At 46.2% G+C, this 24,063-nt stretch overlaps 1 protein-coding gene across 2 annotated transcripts in view; it reads left to right on the forward strand.

Moving 5' to 3' along the window:
- The window catches only part of OSBP2 (oxysterol binding protein 2), a gene marked incomplete at its 5' end in the record, with an annotated part of 159,727 nt that overhangs the window by 25,090 nt on the left and 110,574 nt on the right, over positions 1–24,063 (forward strand). Inside the window, one exon of one of the 2 annotated variants that reach the window (XM_082203116.1) lies at positions 4,413–4,621. In XM_082203116.1, coding sequence (XP_082059242.1) covers positions 4,413–4,621 — 209 coding nt within the window. Of the gene's footprint in view, positions 1–4,412; positions 4,622–4,702; positions 5,478–24,063 lie in introns of those variants that run through there. The other variant, XM_082203118.1, reaches the window with a different exon arrangement.

Below are 24,063 nucleotides of genomic sequence, written 5' to 3' on the forward strand. Positions count from 1 at the left end.
ACTTGCCCATGTATTTTTGTTATTCAGTCGTTGAGATGCTAATACTGAGTAGGAAAATCTGTCGAGATACTGGCTATTCACTGCTGAAGGGCACCTTTACGGCTCCGTGCATAGCAGTAGATGGGGAAGTGTCTGCTGAGAGCACTCTGGGAGTGTCTGCGTGCAAGTAGGGAAAATAGATTTCCGTGTTATCTTTAAAAGTGATCATTAAAAAAACAAACCTCCCTTTAAAAAATGATCCCTTTTTTGAGAGTAAAGGAGCTGGTCAACGTACTCTGGAACGCAGTCCAGCCGTTTGGTTTGTTGAAGTTATCCTCTGGGAATGTGCATGTGTCTGGAAGTAATTCACGAATGACTGATTTCCAAGCAAAGTCTTGAGCAAGACACGTGCAGCTTGCTGAACACTGCGATCCACGTTGGCAGCATTGTGAGCTGTGCTCATTCTGTTTGTTCCAAGTTACCCCCCCCCTTTGAAACACAAGTTATCTGGGTAACTTAAAGTAAAACGTTAGAAACTTCTTAAAACAGCTAATACATTAAAATAAGCTAAAAAACCTGCAAGTTGCTGTTTAATTGAGATTAAACCGGCCAGCATGCTAAAACATTTAAAAGTCTGGTAAAATTAAGCAGGTTTTGCTTGATGCTGGAAAATGCATTGGAGCAGGTGAGCTTCTTCAGGAGCGCATTCTGGAACTGGGGTGCCACTAGTTGGGAAGGCCTTATTTCCAGTAGCACCTGCACCACACCTGGGAGGACAGGGAAACCCAGAGAAAGACCTTTGAGGATCTTGAAGGATAGCAGAGGCACATAAGGAGATGGGTACTTTGGCCCCAACACACTAAGAGTTTGTAAGTCAGGACCAGAACTTTGAACTGCTCAAAGCAGCTGATCCCAGTACAGTTGTACCTTGGTTCTAGAACAGAATGTGTTCTGGGAGTCCGTTCAACTCCCAGAGCTGTTCGAAAACCAAGGTGTAGCTTCCGATTGGCTACAGGAGTGTCCTGCAGCCAATCAGAAGCTGGACATTTGGCTTCCAAAAATCGTTTGAAAACCGGAACAATCACTTCTGGGTTTTGATTGTTTGGGAGCCGATATGTTCGGGTGCCAAGGCGTTTGAGATCCAAGGTACGACTGTAGCAGCCGTATTATGAAATAATTGCAGTTTTCTGCATATCTTCCTTGCAGGTTTAAATTTGCATATGGTTTCCATGAATAAGGCTTCGGATGCCAAACGGAAGCTGGTGGGTGGGTTGGATTCGCTTAACCATCTGGATGGGCACCTTGGACTGTGCAACCTGCACTTAAATTTAGCAGCATCTTAGCTGTTGGGATTTTACATCTTCATTTCTGATAATTTTGCATTTGCTTCGGTTGCAGCAAAACCGTGATGCCTTTAGTGAAAATAACCAGGAAGACCTTAAGCAGCCCTACAGAGGCAGGAAATTGCACACGGCATGGCTTGGGCTCTGCTTAGCTGAGTTGGTAGAGCAACTTCCTTCCATTCAGAAAGTCCCAAATTCAGTTCGCAATGGCATCTCCATGCAGGGATGAGAATGTGCTGTCTTGAAACCCTGGAGAGTCGCTGCCAGTCAGGGTAGACAGTACAGAGTGAGATGGAAGCAGGTTGCATAAATGTTCCAAGTGCGCCAGAATACAATTGAATCATCCCTGTAAAATAGTGACAATCTGGAAGCTACCCAGACGTAGGAAATAGGCTTGTTTTTGTCTTCCTTCTTAATACAGTGGTGCCCCGCAAGACGAATGCCTCGCAAGACAAAAAACTCGCTAGACGAAAGGTTTTTTCATTCGCGATTTGCCTCGCAAGACGAATTCCCCTATGCGCTTGCTTCGCAAGACGAAAACGTCTTGCGACTTTGTTAAACCGTTTAAACCGTGCTTCGCAAGAAGAAAAATTCGTTAGACGGCAAAAATTGCGGAACGAATTAATTTCGTCTTGCGGGGCACCACTGTATCTTTTTCAGCGTGTACTCAGAAAAGGGCAACCAAAATGTTCAAGGGGTGGCACAACTCCCCTATGAGGAAAGGTTAGGGAACTATGGAATTTGCTTCCACAGGAAGTGTCAGGGGACTGCTATCGGAACAGGGGTGGAAGGCAGAGGAATACAGAGAGTCTCCCATGCTTCTGAGGAGCAGCTCCTCATCCAACAGTGGGGAAAACCACACCTCCAGTGGAGCAGAGGAGGAAGGGGAAAGCCGAGCGAGGAGAGGGCTCGAAGATGCTACTGAGAGCCCAAGTGCCTCACCTAGCCCGGCCAGCCAGGAAACAGGCACGCCGTTTCTGTTGCCCAGTTTGCACAGACGGGTGAAACGTAAGGAGGTGAGGCGAAGATTTGGGGTGTCTAAGTTCTTATGCTTGGGGGGGGGGGACCAGAAGAGGCCACTCCCGGAATCTGCAAGTGACTGAGACGGACATGAACTTTCTGGTTCTGCACTGTAAATAGTTTGCACAAATAAAACCTGTTAAAGACAGGTGGGAGTCCTGCCTGGTTACTCGTGAGCAGCCACCTCACCACCTGACAGGACGTAATGACAGCCACCAACTTTGATGGGTTTAAAAAGGATTCATGGAGTTTAAAGCTCTCCGTAGTTACTTGCCAGAATGACTGTGCTCTAGCTCTGCTGTTGGAGGTCCAAATGCCAGCTGCTGGGAATTGGGGTGGGGTAGGGGGAGAGTGTTGTTACACTTCTAGACTTCCCACGGGCATTTGGATGACCACTGTGAGAACAGGATGCTGGACTAGGTAGGCCTTTGTCCTGAACCAGCAAGGCTGCACTTATGTTCTTAGGTATAAATCTAATAATTAGATTTTGAAACTGTGGCAGGGGCTGACTTGTTTTTAATATCTGTGCAGTGCCCAGAACACTTTAGACTCTTCATACAGCAGGATTAGAATAATATGCAGCAATGCTAGTTTATGCGGAGAAAAAGACCACTTTCCTCAGAGTCTCACCGTTTTCACACGCCCCGGGGATTTCCAGAGCACAACTCTGTGGTTTTTTGTTTTTGTTTCTGCTGCCTTAAGCATGACTACTGCTGGGAAATTATAGTCTTCCTGCTGTCAAACCTTCCAGCTATTTTTGAGGCTTAGGGACCCCACAGCAAAGTAAACAGGCTGCTACTCTTTGAATGGGCTTGTAGCAGACAGAGCTGAGTTTCCGGATAATTCTGTTTGTTCTTTGACAACTTATTGGCAAATATATGCTTTGCAACAGGACAACAGGTACGCAGGACAATTGAAACATTTTCACAAGGAGCTTAGACTTCTTGCTTGCTTGAGGGAGAATGTGTCTCTTTTGATATATAACATTGTCAGTTGGCATTACTTAAGGCACACCCACTACTGTAGTTTCGTCTGTCAAGACTAAAACACTTGGTTTCATCCAATTTGTCATACACAGGTGACTCCCTAGCAGATGCACAGCAGCCTTCACCAACTTGGTGTGCTCCAGATGTTTGGACTACAACTCTAGTGCAAAGCTGCCTGCTGCCTGGGGCTGATAGGGGTTGTCATCTAGAACATCTGGAAGGCACTAGGTTGGTGAAGGCTGATTTTAAGGTGCCGCTTGCTTTGAGTTAAGTTTATACAGTGGTACCTCAGTTTACGAACTTAATCTGTTCCTGAAGTCCGCTCTTAAACCAAATCCATTCTTAAACTGAGGTGCACTTTCCTTAATGAGGCCTCCCGCTGCCTGTGCCCTTCCACCATTCGGCTTCTGGTAGTAGACCGCGGTAAAGTTTGCAAACCAGAACACTACTTCTGGTTTTGTGGTGTTCATAAACCGAATAGTTCGTAAACAGGACTGTTCGTAAACCGAGGTACCACTGTACTGAAATCTAGGTTTTTATTTCTGTGTTTCCAGTTTTGGTTTCAGTATATATGCAAAACAAACGAGGCATCAGGAAGCCTTTGCTGATCTATGGCAGATTACCCAGAGATGTACAGTACTAGTAGATCCAGGATTCCACAGTGAAGGCACTGCTTACAGCAGAGCTTTCCCAACTTTTCATATTAGTGACACACTTTGTAGACATGCATCATTTTGTGACACAGTAATTCAGTTTTACTAGCAAACCAGAGGTTAAACTAACCCCTTTGTAGCCCTGAGAGGAGCATTCATGCAACACACTTACAGACTGCAGCTGACTTACTAATGTGTCGCAACACACGGTTTGGAAAGCTCTAGCATTCAGTGTTTCTTGGCACAGTTCAAACCAGGACCTGCTGCCTGAAGGAAGTTTTACTTGATGCAGTCATGTGGGAATCCTGGTTTCAGTGCCTAGGGAAGTCCTGGCGGGGGAAGTCCCCCACCCCCCTCCCCCTAGCTAGCCTTGATCAGAAGGTGAAACCCAAGGCGCTTGCTTATGCTTCTTCCCTTGTTCCTTTTTTCAGGACTCAAGCTGAAATGGCTCACACCTGTCGGGGAACCATCAACTTGTCAACGGCTCACATAGACACGGAGGACTCTTGTAACATTGTGCTTTCCAATGGGGGAAGGACATACCACCTGAAGGCTCACTCAGAAGTGGAGCGGCAGCGATGGGTCACTGCTTTGGAGCTGGCCAAGTCGAAAGCCATCCGCATGAGGAACAACCAGTCAGGTAGAGTCCGTGCTTGGTGGGGAAGATCTTTCTGTAGGCCCCTCCTCTCCTGCAGAACACCCCAGTGGCAGAAGAAGTTGCAGGGGAAACTGGGGTCTGAGGAAGCATTGCACTGTTCCTTGAGAATTGCACCGTCCTTAGTGGAGGTGCAATGTCGTAACAGGAGCACTGAGCTAAATCTTGGCTCCTACGCCAGAAAACTAAACAAATCACTAGATTCTAATCCTTAATGTGGGTGCTGCAGGGGCTGGTTATGCAAGGCTCCTTAAGGTTCTGCAGCCGGAGAGAGGTGCCTTGCATGCCTGACTGTCTCCTCTAAGAATTTGGATAGGTCAGCATGAATCAGCAGAGCAAGCAGCTTTTCCACACAGCTGTGAGCTTGGGCCCAAAGGGGTTCAGAAACAGTACTTCAGCATTTTAAAACCAGAAATCCACAGGGCCCGTTATATCTTGACCAGACCTTCCATCCAGAATCTCTTTATTTTAACTGTTAATACCTTCGACACAAACACACAGTCTTAGGGTGACGTAAAGGTCTTGCCGCTGTGTTGAGTGACGGCGATACTAATGTTACATTTGACCGAGATGGAATGAAGAGGGCTTTCCAGGCTAGCAAATGAACTTGGGAGGTGTTGGTTTTCTGTGACACAGTCTTCAAGACGGTGACCACCGGTGGTGACCTTATCAGGCTTCAGGTTTGCGGGGTGGGAAGCTGCCTTGCGCAACTCGCGCTTCCTTTTCGGTAGTGTGCAAGCTGTTGGTGAAGGCCCAGGGATGCTGTGTCGCGTCTCACCCTCTGCCACAGGTCAAGCAATGACTACCAGCCGTGCCTGCCTCACGACCAGCCAGGGACTTGGTAAGGCATGTTGTCAGCCTGTTTAATTGAAAGAGCAGGGCAGCACCTGACAAGCCCCTGTGAGTGGCTGGAGACTTGGGCGAGGGCTGTGGCTCGGTGGTAGAACATATCCCATCAGGAGGGGCTGGGAGAGACCCCTGCCTGAATCCCCAGAGAGCCTTGTAGGGGTTGTGAATGGCAGGCAAGTGTGCAGGGGGAAATGGGGAAAGTAATGTGGATGTAAAAGTGGACAGGTTGTCCCTGTATTCTCTTCTCTTTCCTCGTCTCTGCACTTACTAGTTGGAAAGGGCCGTAGCTCACTGGTTAGGGTACCCATTTTGCATGCAGAAGGTCCCAGGTCCAATCAGTCAATGTTTATTATGGCAAAGCAGCCAGCATACACCCAAGGTTCAATCCTTGGTGTCTTCTGATAGGGCTAGGAATGTGCCCCTGGTCTGAAACCCTGGACAGCTGCTCCCATTTGGCGTAGACAGTGTTGGGTCAAATGGACCAGTGGTCCAACTTTGGTATAAGATAGCTTCCTGTGTTTTGGTTTGAGGTGTCAGAGGTTGTGCAACTATGCAACTCCTCCCTCAGTCTTACTGCTCCCTCACAATTTCCAGCCACTTGAGGGTTTCTACAGGAGAATGTTTGTCTTGATATAGTTTCTTGTCTTGATATAGCAGCAGGTTTATTTATAGAGGAACCGTAATATCTTAAAAAAACAGATATTCAAGGCTGCAGTAAGTGGGGGGTAGGAGGGCAGGGGGAAGCAGCTTTCTCCAGGACAGTCTTCCCCAGCCTGATACCCTACAGATTATTTTTTTTGGACTACAGCTCCCATCAGCCCCAGCCAACATGGCAAATTGCCAGGGTTCATGGCAATTGTAGTCCAAAAGGTGCCAGGTTTGGGAAGGCTGCCCTAGGAGTAATACTGGAAGAAGCTTCCTTTGGAATGAATAGAACAGTTTTCCTAAGCAACATGCTTGAGTAATGAAAGGAAGGTGGTGATATTATATTTTGGGACTGCTGTATGGAGATAATAAACATTTGAGATACATCAGGGCCATTTCCAGGGCTTCTAGGAATGCTTCTGCAGGTATGAAAATAGTAACGTAAACAATGGGTCAACGTCTTAGGCACAGCTTCCAAGACTGTAAAGCAGGTGTGACCAGTGTGGTGCCTTCCATATACTTTGGACTACAGTTCCCATAACTGCTGACCTTTGGTCCTGCTGATGGGAATTGTAGTCCAACAACATCTAGAGGGCAACATATTGGCGACCTCTTGCTATAGAAGTGGTTCTCAAATAATTATATGTAAACAAAGTTATTAACCTCTTTCTTCCCACCCTTCCTGAACCTTTTTGCTGTCAGCCTGTCATTGTGCTATTACCTTGCCCTGAATCACTTTCTACCAAAGATAATTCTGCTTCTCTCTCTCTCTCTCCCCTCCACCAACGCATACACACAGATTCCTTTAGAATGTCACATTATTCTTCCTCTTTTTCCCCTAGCCCAGGCCCCCTCAGCCATGTGTTCATTAAATCCACGCCCATTAGATCCAAATTCAGTACTTTGTCAACTTGGCCAGACTTGTTTCCCCTCTGTCTGTTCGCAAGGATGGATGCATTTGCTAGCTCCTTTCTGACACTCTTGACTTCAGGAAGCCCCAGTTTCATTCCACTTTGAAGGAGAGCAATGTCATAACACAGATTAAAGGGATTTTTAATCCTCTTTAGAGACCATAAAACCACGTTTTGCCTACATCTGGCACTAAAAATAAACAAGCAGTCCACCCCAGGATTTTTTCAATACTCTCTCTCTCTGCTTGCAAGTCTGATTAATTCCCGCTGACTTTAATGGAATAAGTATAGCGGTTTGGTATTAAAACCTGCCGAGTCTCCCCTGCAGAAGCTAGTGGAGTGGGGGCTGCCCAAGGGACGTAGGAGCATGTTGCCCTTTTATGGAGGCTGCTGGGCGTCTTTTTAATTAATCATGCCCTACAAGACCTCCTGTTATTTCTGCTTCTTTTCATCACACAGGCTGGTTGTGTTTGCTTGGGCTTAATGGGTGTGAACATTATGCAACATGAGCTGGCTGCTTGGTTGCCGGGTCACTTGGGGTTGCCACTTGCTCGCTTCTAGCCTCCTTGAATGAAGGGTCTTTTCTCTTGCTCTCATCTCTGAGAGCTGGCACGTGCCCCCCCCCCCCGTGAGCGTCAGGATCTGCCCCCTCACTTCCATCAATCTAGTCCCAAAGCTTTGTACCTAGTATAAAGGCAGGGTTGCATCATCAAGATGCCCTTCAGCTGGAGATCCCATTGCAAAATCACAACTGCCTCATCTGGGATAGAACAATGTTTCATTTGATCAGGAAATTGTGTGTGTGGCTCCAGAACCTGAATTTCCTACCTGTTGCCAGAGGCTTCCTTCCTGTGTTGGCTGAAGAAGAGAGTCCTGATGAGCAAAAAATAATAATTTCCCCTTGTCAGTGAATCGCTAGAGCATAAATGCCATCTTTCTAAGGCTGGCGGAGAAAGGGCATGATGCCCTTTGCACACTAGCGTGACTTTAAATCAGAATCTTTAGTGTGAATTTAAATGAGAGCCTTTGGCTTTTGTGCTTCCTGTTAGGGCATCTGGTTGGCCGCTGTGAGAACAGGATGCTGGACTAGATGGGCTTTTGGTGGGTCTTACATTCTTAAAACGATATGAAGCCTTGCACAGATGGAGATGTTGGCTTACACATTTCATACACCTTGCTGGGCTGTAATACTGACATTCACATCTGAGGGTTGGTGTAGCTGTAGGCTGACTCTCTGCGCTTCAAGGGGGACGGACTCCTTTTGTACTGTTTACAGTGCTGCATGCAGTTGTTTTGATCCATTTGTGCACGCCTTGTCTTGCCAGCTGGCAAACCTTTCTGAACCTGGCAGTCCTGTTTGGTGCTTGTGCCCTGGGAGAGGAAGGGAAGGCAGAAGAGTGTGCAAGGAAACAGTACAAGTGCAAGTTGTGTGTGTTAGAACTCCTTAACTGCACTATAGCCTCTGCACACACCTGGGTTGCTTCGTAATATGGTGGTTCTACACCTCTATTTTACTTTTCAACCTGGGTTGCTTCGTAATATGGTGGTTCTACACCTCTATTTTTCTTTTCTTCAGGTGGGTTTTATTTAAAAAACCACACAATTCCGCACACTCAACAGCACAGTCTAATGAGATACATAAACCTATTAAATATACAATACAGTCATACCTCGGGTTGAAGTTGCTTCAGGTTGAGCGTTTTCGGGTTGTGCTCCGCGGCGACCTGGAAGTAACAGAACACGTTACTTTTGGGTTTCACAGCTTGCGCACACGCAGACGGTCAAAATGTAAGCTTTTCACCCCAGGCTTTTCTGGGTGATTTTGCTCAGCTGTGTATTTCCTCCTCCCTGCTGTGTCCTTGGTGCCCCCTAGCGGCAGCTGTTTTACTTGTGGGATTTTCTGGGAATAAAGTTCTGACCTTCCAGAATCTGTGCCCTCCTTCTGTGTTTTCCAGTGCTTTTTTCTAACCTCGCACTCACCCTTGCTTTCCCTCTCTTTCCCCTACTGCCCCATGATGGACATCCCGGTTGTGAAAATCTCCAACTATTATCTGTTTCAAATGAAAGCATTTAGATCAAATAGTCCTCCAATGATTTGTTTGCTTGGTGAATATAAAATACAGCAGCATCAGAGCTGTAATACTGAGCCATTACTTCAGCCATGGGGAACCTTTGGCTATTCAGACGTTTGCTGAACTACGACTCCCACCATCCCTGGTCATTGGCCACACTTGCAGGGGCTGATGGGAGTTGTGGTTCAGCAACATCTAAAGGGCCAAAGTCTCTCCATTTCTGCATTACTTGAAAGAGGTGCCATGGAATTGAAATGCAGTGTCACATATTGTTCTTCCACTGCCCTGTTTGCATGAAAAGCTTCTGTTTTGTCTAGAACATTGTACGTATTTGTGCCTGTTTGAAAACATTTTTCTTTGTTTTGTCTTTTTCCTTGATGTCCTTTTGCATTCATGTTTCCTGCCTCTGTAAAACCTTTGGTGGAGGGATGTATATATGTATGTGTGTGTTCATTTCAGGTGCTGGGTTCATATATATCCACTCTCTTCCACTGTTACTGATGCCATTAATAATTGTGTCACACACTTACCATTTCCATCTTTTCTGCTGTTCATCAATAAATGTTGCATGCATGTAACCTTTTGTGGCTTATTTTGTTCGTTTGCTTTTCCCCACTTCAAATAGCAAAACCTAAGAATTTCATTCTGTGCGCCGCACATGGTCAAGGTTTCTTTCCTATTTTCCATTTTCTTTAAGCTTTCATTTCTATATTGGGAGTGTTTGTTTAGAGCAGCTTTTCTCAATCTGTGGCTCCCCAGATGTTGTTGGACTACAACTCCCATCACCCCTAGCTAGCAAGGCCAGAGCTCAGGGATGATGGGAGTTGTAATCCAACAACATATGGGGACCCACAGGTTGAGAACAGCTGGTTTAGAGCATTTGTATTCCAACTCTTCACCCAAAAATGCTTCCAGGGTGGCATACGTGTGATTAGTTAAAACAGTCCTTGCCTGCAGGCTTACAATCTAAAAGACATGTCACACAAGGAAAAAGGGGCAGGGAGGGAAGAGGGGTGAAAGCAAACTCAAGCATCACATTATTAAAGTTAAGCAGTAGTTCTTATAACTCCCAGAAAGTGCTTAGCAATATTTCTCAGAAGTGCACATGTATAAGTGGGCACACACTCCAGTTTGCTTTAGACATGCATCAACCTTCCCAGTCTTCTGTGCTCCACCAGATGCTTACCACCAATTTTGTCCTGCTTTAACACCACACAATAATCTGCTTTTTGCCCAGCTAAACTACAGAAGCATGGAGTGTGGGATGGCAATGAGACCATCAGTGGAAAGGTTAGCCCCCTGCTCTCTCTCAGCCTGTGAGAACCCGGGGTTAATGGTTATGGGCTGGGAGGGTCAAGGCTAAGTTGGGTGTAGAAGGGGAATATTCCTGTAAATAATTGGTCTTCTGTTAGATCCCTGACTCTCTTATGTCTGCCCTAAAGCAGCACTGTCAGGAAGCTTTTATGGGGGCATCTTGAGTTTTGCTTTCCACAGCAAAGGATGGTGTTGGCTCTTGATGTGTTTGAGGGTTAATTGCTGGCAAGACAGAAGCATTCTGTCTCCTCCAAAGCAGATCTGTAGCCACTTCTTACAAGTATGATGTATAGAGCCCAGGCTGGATCTACACTGATCTGGAAAAGGCTATTAAAAACACTATTAAAAAATACAGCTCCCAATGCAATTTGCCACTGGTGACAGATTGCTGCTCTACAGCGCCCTCTGGTGTCACATTTTCAAAATGCATTTTAAACGTCATAACTCACCAGTGTAGATTAGTCCCCAGTGTGGTATAATGCCTAGAGTGTCAGACTAAGGCTTTGGAGACCAGGGTTCAAATCCCCACTTAGCCATGAAATTCAGAGGGCGACTTTGGGGGCCAGTCACTGCCTTTCTCAGCCTAACCTACGTGACAGGGTTCTTTCTGGGGATTAAATGAGGAGGGGGAAACCATGTACGCCACCTTGAGCTCCTTGGAGAAAAAGGTGGGATATAAATACCATTAAATAAATCAGCAAACAAGCAGAGAAGAGAGGGGGTGGCCTACTGATGTTTTGTGGGGAAAGTTGTGAGGCTCTGCTAGGGTAAAGCCCATCCCTGTTTGGGTCCTTTCAACTTGTGGGGCTACCTGAACATTCATATGACATTCATTCATTCATTCATTCATTCATATGACATTCATTCATTCATATGACATTCATTCATTCATTCATTTCATTCATATACCACCTTTATCTGCCAAGGAACTCAAGGTGGTGAACCTGGTTCTCTCTCCCATTTCATCCTCACAACAACCCTGTGAGGGAGGTTAGGCTAAGAGATGGTGACTGGCTCAAGGTCACCCAGTGAGCTTCATGGCTGAGTGGGGATTTGAATCCTGGTTTCCCAGGTCTTAATCCAACACTCTTAACCATTTCACCACACTGTCGCTAAAACAGCATGTGATCAAACTGAGTAAGACCGTTCAAAGATCTTGGAACATTATTTACTTTTCTCTGAAAATTTGCTTTCACAATTCTGCTCGTAGTGCGTGATGACCCTGGTTGCTTTGACACCAAAATATGTTTTTGGACAAAACCACACAGAATGTGTGTTTCTCAAAATTCGACAAACACAGATGCTAATGCAACAATTCTGTGCCGCCTTTAAAGTGTAACTAATTTATTACAGTGTAAGCTGTAGTTTAACTCTGTAATAAATTTGTTAGGGTTGTATGCAGTGCTGGCCCTGCTCAGAGTAAAACCACTGAAATTAATGGACCTCAGTTAGTCATATCCATTAATTACATTGGGTCTGCTCTAGCACTGCATACAAGAAGACTGGTGTTCTTACTGAGACAAGAGTGACCCCTCTGGAAGATGCAGAAGTCTCTCCCAATGAGAACAGCCTCTGGTGCTATACCTTGCCTGCTTGGAATGCTTCCTAATAGTTATATAGCACAAATATTTCCCTGCCTCAGTTCAGCTGTTACTTTCAAATTAAGCTGGAATTTAGCAGCAGCTGCTGTGATAATTTATTTGTACCGGAGAGAAGAAATATATAACATGCAGGCAATATTCCAGGATATGAAAAGGTTGCTGGACCCACCAGCTTTTTCTGGGTCTCTCGTAAGAATTTACAAAGCTTACAAAACATGACTTACTGTTTCTATGCAAGTGAGAATGTCTGGGACAGTTACTCCCTATAGAAATTTGAACATTACGCTGGTGGCCACAAGGTGGCTGTGTTGCATTTGTCTTTATTGTAAGGAATGCAGGATGGGGAGAGTATATTTGGTGCAATACTGTACATTGAAAGAAGTTGCATACTGCTTTAAGGAATTGTGCTTCTCCCAATGAATCCTGGGAGCTGTAGTTCATTGTTTGCTGCTGAGAGATGTTGGGAGACCCCCCCTATTCCTCTCACAGAACTACAACTCCCAGAATGGTTTAGCAACCAATCTCTCTTCCCAGGGAACTGTGGGAACGGTAGCTCTGTGAGGGGAACAGCGGTCTCCTAACAACTTCCAGCACCCTTAAGAAACTACTGCTCCCAGGATTCTTTGGGGGAAGCCATGACGGTTCAAAGTGGGATGCTGCTGCTTTTAAATATTTCGCACGGGTGGGTCCTAAATCACATGATGTCTCCCAGATGTTTTGGACAGTAGCAGTTGCTCTCAACCCACACCCTGTAGGACCACTGTGCTGGTTTCCAGGAAAGGAGGAGGGAGGCTGTATAAGAAGGAAGTTGCAATGGCATAAGCTGCCTGGTGACCTCGCTGACCAAGAAGCCCAGGGAAGCATTCTTAGGGGCATTAGCTAATACATACCCTCAGTTTATTGGCTAAACCTGTCGGAATAGGATTACTCCGGAAGTTCCAAGAAGCTGAGACGCACTGTTTGGTGCCTGCAGAATTCTCGCTCTGTGTGAGAGAACCATCTTGCAAGCACTGGGATGTTCTCCCTGCTGTTATTCAAATACGAACTTTCAGCTTCTAGAAGCTGTTTCTAGCCAGACCTGCTGAGTGATCCACATTCTCCTTTAAAAGGGACCCTGCTGTTTTGGGGAGGGCAGGGGGTGGGGAGGGAGAGATCCCCTTCACATTTCTTTCCTGAGCGCAAGGAGCTAATGCTAAGGGTGCCCTCACTGATTCAAGTGGCACGGTTGTGCCAGCACGGCTACAGCTGCTGGAGCAGGTAAGGACTATTTATAAAGGTCTATGTGGAGGGGTGGGGTGCAGCTGGGGCCTCTGGGTAATGAAAGGGATGGGGCTTTCGTGTGTGTGTGTGTGTGTGTGTATACCTGTAGGGAATAAAAGGGACGTGGGTGGCGCTGTGGGTTAAACCACAGAGCCTAGGGCTTGCCGATCAGAAGGTTGGTGGTTCGAATCCCTGCAACGGGGTGAGCTCCCGTTGTTTGGTCCCTGCTCCTGCCAACCTAGCAGTTCGAAAGTACGTCAAAGTGCAAGCAGATAAATAGGTACCCCTCCGGCGGGAAGGTAAACGGTGTTTCCGTGCGCTGCTCTGGTTCGCCAGAAGCGGCTTAGTCATGTTGGCCACATGACCCGGAAGCTGTACGCCGGTTCCCTCGGCCAATAAAGCGAGATGAGCGCCACAACCCCAGAGTCATCCGCGACTAGACCATTTACCTTTACCTATACCTGTAGATGTCCCAAATTTGCTCACCCTCCTGCCAGTAAAGGCAAAGTCCAGTCCTTCCCAAACATTATAGAACATGAGACTTTTAATTTCAGCATTGAGGGCTCAAGCCCTACGTTGGATGAAAGACTTGATGATCCTCCTGGTCCAACTCTGCAGTTCTATGATTAAAAGAGGCAGCAAGGACAAAGACCCATGGAGCCACCTCCCAGGCAGCAGGAAAAAAATGTAGCAATCTTTTCTACCATAGGCTGATTGTGGCCTTGCTGATTCTTTGAGAGAAGGAGACTGAATTCCTAGAAAGGGTTTTATTTTGAATGTGTGTTTAAACAAAAGAATGCTTCCCCAGTATTTCCATATTTGTGAAATACCAGACTAATCAATTTGCAGCTAAGGGAAAGCTAGAAGCAGCTTGGTGAGATGTGTAATTGTTCTTGCAGGGAAGGAGCAGAGATTCCACCCCCCCAAATGTAAATGGAACTATTTTTTGCACCTTATTAAAGAAGAATGTTTGCAAAAGGTGGAGAGAGAGAGAGGGGACACTTGGTTTCCTTGGAGTGCTTTGCAATAGCTCACCACATCCTACACATGAAACGAAATGGATCGAGGCCCTGTGATTGAATTGACTTGACCTCACATAATTTCTAACCATTGAGCATGATGGCTGGGACTGACTGGGGGTTGGGGTGCAGCAACATCTGGAGGGCTACAGGTTGGCTAGCTCTTGAGTTTCTGTATGGATCACAAATTGGCAGCAGGTGCTAAGCCTGGATTCAACAGCAGGGGGCAACAGCGCTGCAGTAGTGGATGGGTGTTTACAAAAGCTGAGCAACAGTTTGTGTGTTTGCAATTAAGAGCCCAGTTTTATGATGCACAAAGGCTATCGTCTTCCTTGCTGGGTTTTAAAGTTGCAGTATTGTTGCCGTTTTTTGGAAGTGCCACATAAACACAAATAGGGCCCTGCTGAGCTTCATTGCTTTGTATGACGCACGCTCACCAAGTCTGCTGTGAATCAGCAGCAAATGGATTGCAATTCTCTTTTGTTTTGTTTTGTTTTTATTTAAAGGCAATTCCCTTCATTTTGAGGAGCAAATTAAAATAGAGGGAATGGCTTACAGGACTGTATGACTTGTGCTAAATTCCCAAAATGAAAACAAACAAAAACATTTAAGGAAACAAAGGAAAATAATCAACTGCATGAAAGCAAAATGAAGCTACCACCGTTAACGAAATATCAGGCAGCTTAAAAATATGTGCTCTACGGGTTGCCTCCCACTAAGTTGGCAGCAGCGGGAGCTTTCCCGCCTAAGCTGAAGGAAGGGAGGTCCCAGGACATAGCCAAAGTCACAGTGGGCTTCATTGGCAGTTTTAAAAGTTAAAATGAGCAGTTTGATTTGGGCTCTGCAACCACCCAGTTGCCAGTTCAGCATGTCTTGCCACAGGGACGTGGGTGGGTTAAACCACAGAGCCTAGGACTTGCCAATCAGAAGGTCAGTGGTTCGAATCCCCGTGACGGGGTGAGCTCCCGTTGCTCGGTCCCTGCTCCTGCCAACCTAGCAGTTCGAAAGCACGTCAAAGTGCAAGTAGATAAATAGGTAATGCTCCGGTGGGAAGGTAAATGGCGTTTCCGTGCGCTGCTCTTGTTCACCAGAAGCGGCTTAGTCATGCTGGCCACATAACCTGGAAGCTGTACGCCGGCTCCCTCGGCCAATAAAGCGAGATGAGCGCTGCAACCCCAGAGTTGGTCATGACTGGACCTAATGGTCAGGGATCCCTTTACCTTTACTTTATGTCTTGCCACTTCTGAACCTCTCTTTCCACTAAGCAAAGTACGGTCATCTGTTTGGGTGCACCAAACCAAGTGGTGATTTATCACATCGTATAAATCTTCACACAGAATTCTGCACGGAATTCAGTTCCACTTCAGTGTAATAACATACCTACATACATAATTTTATTTAGGAACTGTTCTTGTGTTTTATCTTGTATTTTATTCTGTGAGCCGCCCCGGGATCTCTTGATGAAGGGTGGTATTTAATTTAAATAAATAAACAATAATTTCCACAGTTCAGATCATGCTCATGGTGACTGACAACATGAAAAATAACAACGTAACTGCAACATAACAAAAGTGGTCATAATAAATAAAATATTAAAGGATATACAGCCAAACGGAACAATTTCCACATAAATCACAGCAAGAGTGAAAATAAAGATACAAAAAACCAACAGCAACCCCCCCCCCCAGAGCAACACCCCAGCCCAAGAGCATGTAACGAGCTGTACTAGTAAGGGCAATGCACATTAAAAATATATATGGGGGCTTTTGATCCCATTTAGAGCAGGTGTAGAGTATTGAGTGCTTCCCTGTCGTCTTGGCAAATGCAACACTAGTTTATTTTTAAGGAAGGCAGTGATGGCACCCACCCCACAAGCCTCCTTGCTGTAAACTAAAATTAATATTCACAGCCAATGTGAGGAGGTGGGGGCGGGGGCGGGGGAGAGAATGAGGCTGCAATAAAAATCCATTTTATTATTTCCCCCGCTGGGCAGTAATGGGAGTACAAACTGCTGACTGAGGCAGCTCCATACTTGAGCGATGTGGCGAGATTTAACTTTTGCCACCCAGGAACAAAGCAGGGCGTGGATGTCGCAAGCTCAGAAAGCAAAATAAAGCAAGACACTGTTTCTGGGAGTGGGGAGAAAAGTGCTCAGTTTGGGGTCCATAGCTCTCTTCCCACACAGGCCTCCCTGCGGTGCTTTTGCAGACCTTACAGTCTCTTACAATCCATTGCTGTCCTTCTCTTCTTTTCTGAAGCAGAGGAAGATGCCTGATGCTGGATCCAGACCGTTGATTCAAGTAACCCAGCGGTGGAGAACCGTGGGCTCAGGGGCCAAATGTGGGGCTACCCTAGGGGGCATAGCCCAGAGACCCCAGCTGGTGCAAAACACTGCAGTTACATTGTTGGTGGGTACAGACCAGGCTTCCTCAACCTCAGCTCTCCAGATGCTTTTGGCCTACAACTCCCATGATCCCTAGCTAGCAGGACCATCAGGGATGATGGGAATTGTAGTCTCAAAACATCTGGAGGGCTAAGGTTGAGGAAGCCTGGTACAGACTATTGCCAGCACAGAATTCGGGTGCTCAAACCTCTGCACTGGCTTGCCCTTGTGCTGCTGGGCCAGATTAAATGGTGTTGCATTGATGTACAGGGCCCTTAACAATTTGGGCCCAGGATACCTCAAGGACCTCCTAACCCCTCATATCCCCGCTTGATGGATGAGGTCTTTGAGAGATCCATTATCAGTGGTCCCCCATGGCAGCTTGTATCTGCCAAGAGTTGTGTGTTTAGTATTGAGGGCCAATTTTCTGGAACTCCCTTGCAGTTGAACTTCCAGTACCTACAGAATATATATATATATATATATTTAATTCCAGCAGGCATTTTAATTAAAGGTTGATTTTATCGTTTTAATCGATTTTTTTTGTTTTGTTATTGTATCACTGTAAACTGCTTAGAGACTATTGTAATTAAGCAGTACGTCGCTATCAATGACTGGTTGGATGCAGAGGGATGGGGGGAGGAACCGGCTGGGGAGCCCCCAAGGGAAGAAGGCTCAGGGCCAGAGGATTTGTGGTGAGGTGACGATGAGCGATCTGAGGGAGAAGACTGGGACGAGGAGGTGTCAGAAGTTGAGGAGGTAACAGGATTTAGTGAGCAGAGAGTCTGTGGCAAAGAACAGCCTAGAAGCAGGAGAGGAGGAACTCCCAAGAGGTAGAGATGAGTCTGCCTGGTGAAGCATCATGGGTGTCTCTCAGAACCAGGACAGGTGTGAAGAGGGCAGAGGAAAAGTTAGCTTCACGCAGGTGCAATCTCTGATTGCTTGTGGAAAACCCTAGAGAGGGAGGAGACTTGGGCAACTGCTGGGAGACAGAGACCTTCAGTCTCAGCAAGTGCTTCATGGGGGCAAGACCTGCTTTGAGATCAGTTGCTGTGCTCATGAGGCCTAACACTCCTAGTTCAGAGATGATACACTCCTATTTTTACTAATAAAGAGTTAACTCCAATTTGCTCAGTGTGATTTACTGCTGGCTCACGTCTGTCAATTTGCTTAAATAGATTTCCAGCTTTTCCTGGGGATGCCATAGGGGATCGAACCTGCGACCTGCATGCAAAGTGGGTGTTCCACCACCTGAGCGATGGATGGTTCCTGTTGCCTCCCCCCTGTTCTTCCTCATTGCCAGCCACTCTCCTAGGCACAGCTGCTCTGCCTCCTTTCCATCCGTGACTTGCCCCGCCTCGGCTGTGATCCCGCCGAGGCCATGGCTTCAGTGTAATTACTTTGAAATATATCACTTGCAGATTGCAGCTTTAGGCATCTGGAGTGCCCGTTTGCATACTTTATTTGTCTCATCAGTGTAGCAGCCCGTCAAAGGGCTTGCTGCAATTTGTCCCGGTGGCACTCCTGAGTGTATTTAAAATGTGGCGGCGAACATAGGGAGAATGTTCCATGCATCATTGTTCCTTAATCAAGAGCCCATTGCTAATGGAGATGGAGAAAACTCAGGGTTGCTTGCTGAGAGATTGCAGCAGAAAGGATGTTAACCAAACAATCTCTCAGCTGTGGGGAGACCACCTGCCGTGGCTGCTCTTTTTATACCTTCACGAGAGCAGAGATAATCCCTGCTGGATCAGGCCAGTGGCTCAGCTAGTCCAGCATCTTGATCTCACAGTGGCCAACCAGATGCATGTGGGAAACTTGCAAACAGGACCAGAACTCAAGAGCTTTCCTTCTGCAGCTTCCAGCAACTGGTATTCAGAAGCATTGCTGCTTCCAATTGTGGAGGCACAGCAGAGCCATCATAGCTAGTAGCCATTGATAGCTTTCTCATTCATAGAATCATAGAATCATAGAATCATAGAATCATAGAGTTGGAAGAGACCACAAGGGCCATCGAGTCCAACCCCCTGCCAAGCAGGAAACACCATCAGAGCACTCCTGACATATGGTTGTCAAGCCTCTGCTTAAAGACCTCCAAAGTAGGAGACTCCACCACACTCCTTGGCAGCAAATTCCACTGTCGAACAGCTCTTACTGTCAGGAAGTTCTTCCTAATGTTTAGGTGGAATCTTCTTTCTTGTAGTTTGGATCCATTGCTCCGTGTCCGCTTCTCCGGAGCAGCAGAAAACAACCTTTCTCCCTCCTCTATGTGACATCCTTTTATATATTTGAACATGGCTATCATATCACCCCTTAACCTCCTCTTCTCCAGGCTAAACATGCCCAGCTCCCTTAGCCGTTCCTCATAAGGCATCGTTTCCAGGCCTTTGACCATTTTGGTTGCCCTCCTCTGGACACGTTCCAGTTTGTCAGTGTCCTTCTTGAATTGTGGTGCCCAGAACTGGACACAGTACTCCAGGTGTGGTCTGACCAGAGCAGAATACAGTGGCACTATTACTTCCCTTGATCTAGATGCTATACTCCTATTGATGCAGCCCAGAATTGCATTGGCTTTTTTAGCTGCCGCGTCACACTGTTGGCTCATGTCAAGTTTGTGGTCAACCAAGACTCCTAGATCCTTTTCACATGTACTGCTCTCAAGCCAGGTGGCACCCATCTTGTATTTGTGCCTCTCATTTTTTTTGCCCAAGTGCAATACTTTACATTTCTCCCTGTTAAAATTCATCTTGTTTATTTTTGCCCAGTTCTCTAATCTGTCAAGGTCATTTTGAAGTGTGATCCTGTCCTCTGGGGTGTTAGCCACCCCTCCCAGTTTGATCGGGATGCCCTTGAGTCCATCATCCAAGTCGTTGATAAAGATGTTGAATAAGACCGGGCCCAAGACAGAACCCTGTGGCACCCCACTAGTCACTCTTCTCCAGGATGAAGAGGAACCATTGATGAGCACCCTTTGGGTTCGGTCAGTCAGCCAGTTACAAATCCACTGAGTGGTAGCATAGTCAAGACCGCATTTTACCAGCTTCTTTACAAGAATATCATGGGGCACCTTGTCAAATGCCTTGCTGAAATCAAGGTAGGCTACATCCACTGCGTTCCCTTCATCTACCAGGCTTGTAATTCTGTCAAAAAATGAGATCAGGTTAGTCTGACATGACTTATTTTTCAGAAATCCATGCTGACTATTGGTGATCACAGCATTCCTTTCTAGGTGCTCACAGACTGTTTGCTTAATGATCTGCTCCAGAATCTTCCCTGCTATTGATGTCAGACTGACTGGGCGGTAATTATTTGGGTCCTCTCTTTTCCCCTTTTTGAAAATAGGGACAACATTTGCCCTCCTCATGTATTTGGCCAGTCCTTTTTTTAAAACCATCCGAGTTGGTGGCTGTCACTGCCCTCCTGGGGGAGCAAGTTGCACAGTTTATCTCAGTTTCCTTGGATGTCCATGGCCTCTAGTGTTATGAGAGAGGGAGGGAAGCTTTTCTCTATGCCTCCGTGATAGGCATTATTTTAGGGACACGGGTGGCACTGTGGGTTAAACCGCAGAGCCTAGGGCTTGCCGATCAGAAGGTCGTCAGTTTGAATCCCTGTGACAGGGTGAGCTCCTGTTGTTCGGTCCCTGCTCCTGCCAACCTAGCAGTTTGAAAGCACATCAAAGTGCAAGTAGATAAATAGGTACCGCTCTGGCGGGAAGGTAAACGGCGTTTCTGTGCACAGCTCTGGTTTGCCAGAAGTGGCTTAGTCAGGCTGGCCACATGACCCGGAAGCTGTATGCCGGCTCCCTTGGCCAATAAGGCGAGATGAGCGCTGCAACCCCAGAGTCGGTCACGACTGGACCTAATGTTCAGGGGTCCCTTTACCTTTTACCTTTAGGCATTATTTTACAAGCTTCTATCATCATGTCTCCTCTTACTCAGTTTACTTGTTGGAGTAGCTCGATCTTCCAACCAGAAGATATATTTTCAAAGGCAGGATAGGATAAAGAGTGGGGAAGTTGCCCTTTAGTTAGATTGGTGAGATGAAAGAATGTTTAGTGAAGGAAGTAGAAAGGAACCGGGGAAGAGTGTGGTTAAATTGTTAAGTTCACCTGATGGAGTTCTTTGTGGAACATTCATGATTCTACCCTCTCAATCGTCTTTTTTTCTTTAAAATGAAAAGTTAGGCCATTCATGGCTCCACAACACAACTTTCTTTGTACTGAAGTGGACTTGGGTTTTTTGTTTGTTTTTTAGTAACCAGCCTACCCCAAATAAGGAGGATGCCCCAATTTTATCAATATAGAAAGCCTTAACTGGATTTTATAAAGCTAAAGGTACCCCTGCCCGTACGGGCCAGTCTTGACAGACTCTAGGGTTGTGAGCCCATCTCACTCAAGAGGCCGAGGGCCAGCGCTGTCCGGAGACACTTCCGGGTCACGTAGCCAGCGTGACAAAGCTGCATCTGGTGAGCCAGCGCAGCACACGGAAACGCCGTTTACCTTCCCGCCAGTAAGCGGTCCCTATTTATCTACTTGCACCCGGGGGTGCTTTTGAACTGCAAGGTTGGCAGGCGCTGGGACCGAGCAACGGGAGCGCATCCCGCCGCGGGGATTCGAACCGCCAACCAAGCCCTAGGCGCTGAGGTTTTTACCCACAGGCCACCCGCGTCCCTAATTGGATTTTATAATTAATAATAAATTCTTATAGTTTAAATGTAATTCCTCCCAATTAGGTTGAAGTCTGCGCCACAGCAAAAAAACCAAATGATGAATCTATTGAGAGGACCCCCAAATGTAGAAAATAATTTGGGGGGGGCTCGTGAAATCAATTACAAAAAGAGAGAATAGTTCATTAACTTTTACTTCTGCTGCTGAATGAGCAACTGGACACACTCTGAGTTTTCCTGGTGGTTGCCATTGTTGTACAAACCCATTAATTTCATCACTTTGGCGAAATTCCAGCTTGAACTTGTACCAGTAGGTGCAGCAGTAATGGGCGTGACACTCTTTTTCCCTGTTCCACATGAAAACTCTTTTTTATTTTTATTTTTATTTAGAGCATTTGTAACTTGCTCTTCAGCCAAAAAGACTCCCAGGGTGGCTTACAGCAAATGATTAATCGAAGCAATACAATCCCTTCTTGCTCACAGGCTTACCATCTAAATAAAAACCCACACCACACAAGGAGGAGGGGAGGTGAGGGGAAGAGAAACACAAGACCAGTTCTTAAACAATTGTTCTTCTAATGACCAGCTTGCATAGTTCAGAGGTAAAAAGGTAAAGGGACCCCTGACCGTTAAGTCCAGTTGTAGACGACTCTGGGGTTGCGGCGCTTATCTTGCTTTACTGGCTGAGGGAGCCAGCGTTTGTTCACAGACAGCTTCCGGGTCATGTGGCCAGCATGACTAAGCCGCTTCTGGCGAACCAGAGCAGCGCACGGAAACGCCGTTTACCTTCCTGCCGGAGCGGTACCTATTTATCTACTTGCACTTTGATGTGCTTTCAAACTGCTAGGTTGGCAGGAGCAGGGACCAAACAATGGGAGCTCACCACGTTGCGGGGATTCGAACCACCGACCTTCTGATCGGCAAGTCCAAGGCTCTGTGGTTTAGCCCACAGTGCCACCCGCGTCCCATAGTTCATAGGTAGGTGGTGCCTAATGGAGCTGGGCTTTGAGCAAAGTGGTTGGATTGATCCTTCTACTTTCTCTCTCTCTCTTTTTGAGGCAGTCTGATGGAATGGCTATCCCAGGTGTCAGTTGAGGGAAGAGGAGGCCCAGTGGGGTTGGCCTGGCACAGCAGGGCAGATGGAGGGAGCCCTGCTTCTCACCTCTCCCACTATTTAAAATATCATAGAATCATAGAGTTGGAAGAGACCACAAGGGCCATCGAGTCCAACCCCCTGCCAAGCAGGAAACACCATCAGAGCACTCCTGACATATGGTTGTCAAGCCTCTGCTTAAAGACGTCCAAAGAAGGAGACTCCACCACACTCCTTGGCAGCAAATTCCACTGTCGAACAGCTCTTACTGTCAGGAAGTTCTTCCTAATGTTTAGGTGGAATCTTCTTTCTTGTAGTTTGGATCCATTACTCCGTGTCCGCTTCTCTGGAGCAGCAGAAAACAACCTTTCTCCATCTATTTAAAAGATTTATACACAGCTTAGGCATGTAAAACATGTCTGGGGTTTTTGCAACAATAATATAATGATATAGTAAAAGCCAAATATTATATAAACAGTGGACAGGAACATATATTTTTTATGGCTCTTTGCTTCCCATAAGGCTGCAATTATTATTATTAATTTAATAATTACCTGCTCTTCACCAGCAAGTCCCAGGGCGTGTTGCAACAATTAAAAATTCAGAATTAAAAACAGTTTAAGCATATGCAATATAATAAGAGATACAAAACAGTTACATATATTTTTTTAAAATCTAAGAAATCACAAATTTAAAAACAAAAAATATAAAACAGTTAAAAACGACAGTGGCATGGACATAAAATCAATTCACATCAATGACAGATATCAACAGGGATAAAGATTTTAGCAGGTTTGTTGAAAGAGGAATGTATTTAGCAGGTACCAAAAACCTAATAGAGAAGACACCTGTCTGTTATGCAGTGGGAGGGAGTTTCAAAGGATTTAATTGCTATCACATTAAAGTTCTGATTCTGACATCATGCAGAACAGACTTTGGACAGCACCTGTGGGATGCCCTCTCTTGCAGGACACTGTGATTGGTTGAGCATGTCAATCACATGCTTTGGCGAAAAAGTCTTTCAGCCTGTGCCTGAACTGCAACAGAGTCAGTGCGTGGTTTTATTTCTTAGCAAAATGGATGTAAATTCAGTGTCCAATTTATATGCAACACGAGTCAAGTAGGCCAAACCAAGATATCCCTTGGTGCAAATGTTTTGCTGCTTTCCTCCGGCAACTCTCCGTTTTAGAACCACAAAGGCTACCTTCGGAAGCTCATCTCCAGGTATTTCTTCAATAGGAGTGGATGTTTTCAGCAGACTTGCCCGTCAGTTGAAATGGTCTCACAAAATGCCTTGATGATCCGTCCAGATGGTAGCTTGTTCTGTTCTGGAAAAACCACAACAAAACAAAAAAAGGTCCCACGGAGGAGGTGGCCAGCCAGCCTCAGCCTGAAAGCGTACATATGAAACCATGCTGAAGAAGTCCCACTTGCTCTGGTTTCAAGACCTTAGAAAGATCACCAAGTTGAGTTGGGGCTTTTTAAAACCTCCTTACTTTGTGGACTGTGGGGAAGGGAAGGAAGAAGGGAGCAGCCAGCAGCAGCACGGTGGCTTGATCAGTTTGTCACACCCCAGATTTGCGAAGGGGAGGGCGGCGATGTTCCAAGAGCCAGG

Source organism: Podarcis vaucheri (genome assembly GCF_965113315.1).
Source record: "Podarcis vaucheri genome assembly, chromosome: 16".
NCBI classification, from domain to species: domain Eukaryota; kingdom Metazoa; phylum Chordata; class Lepidosauria; order Squamata; family Lacertidae; genus Podarcis; species Podarcis vaucheri.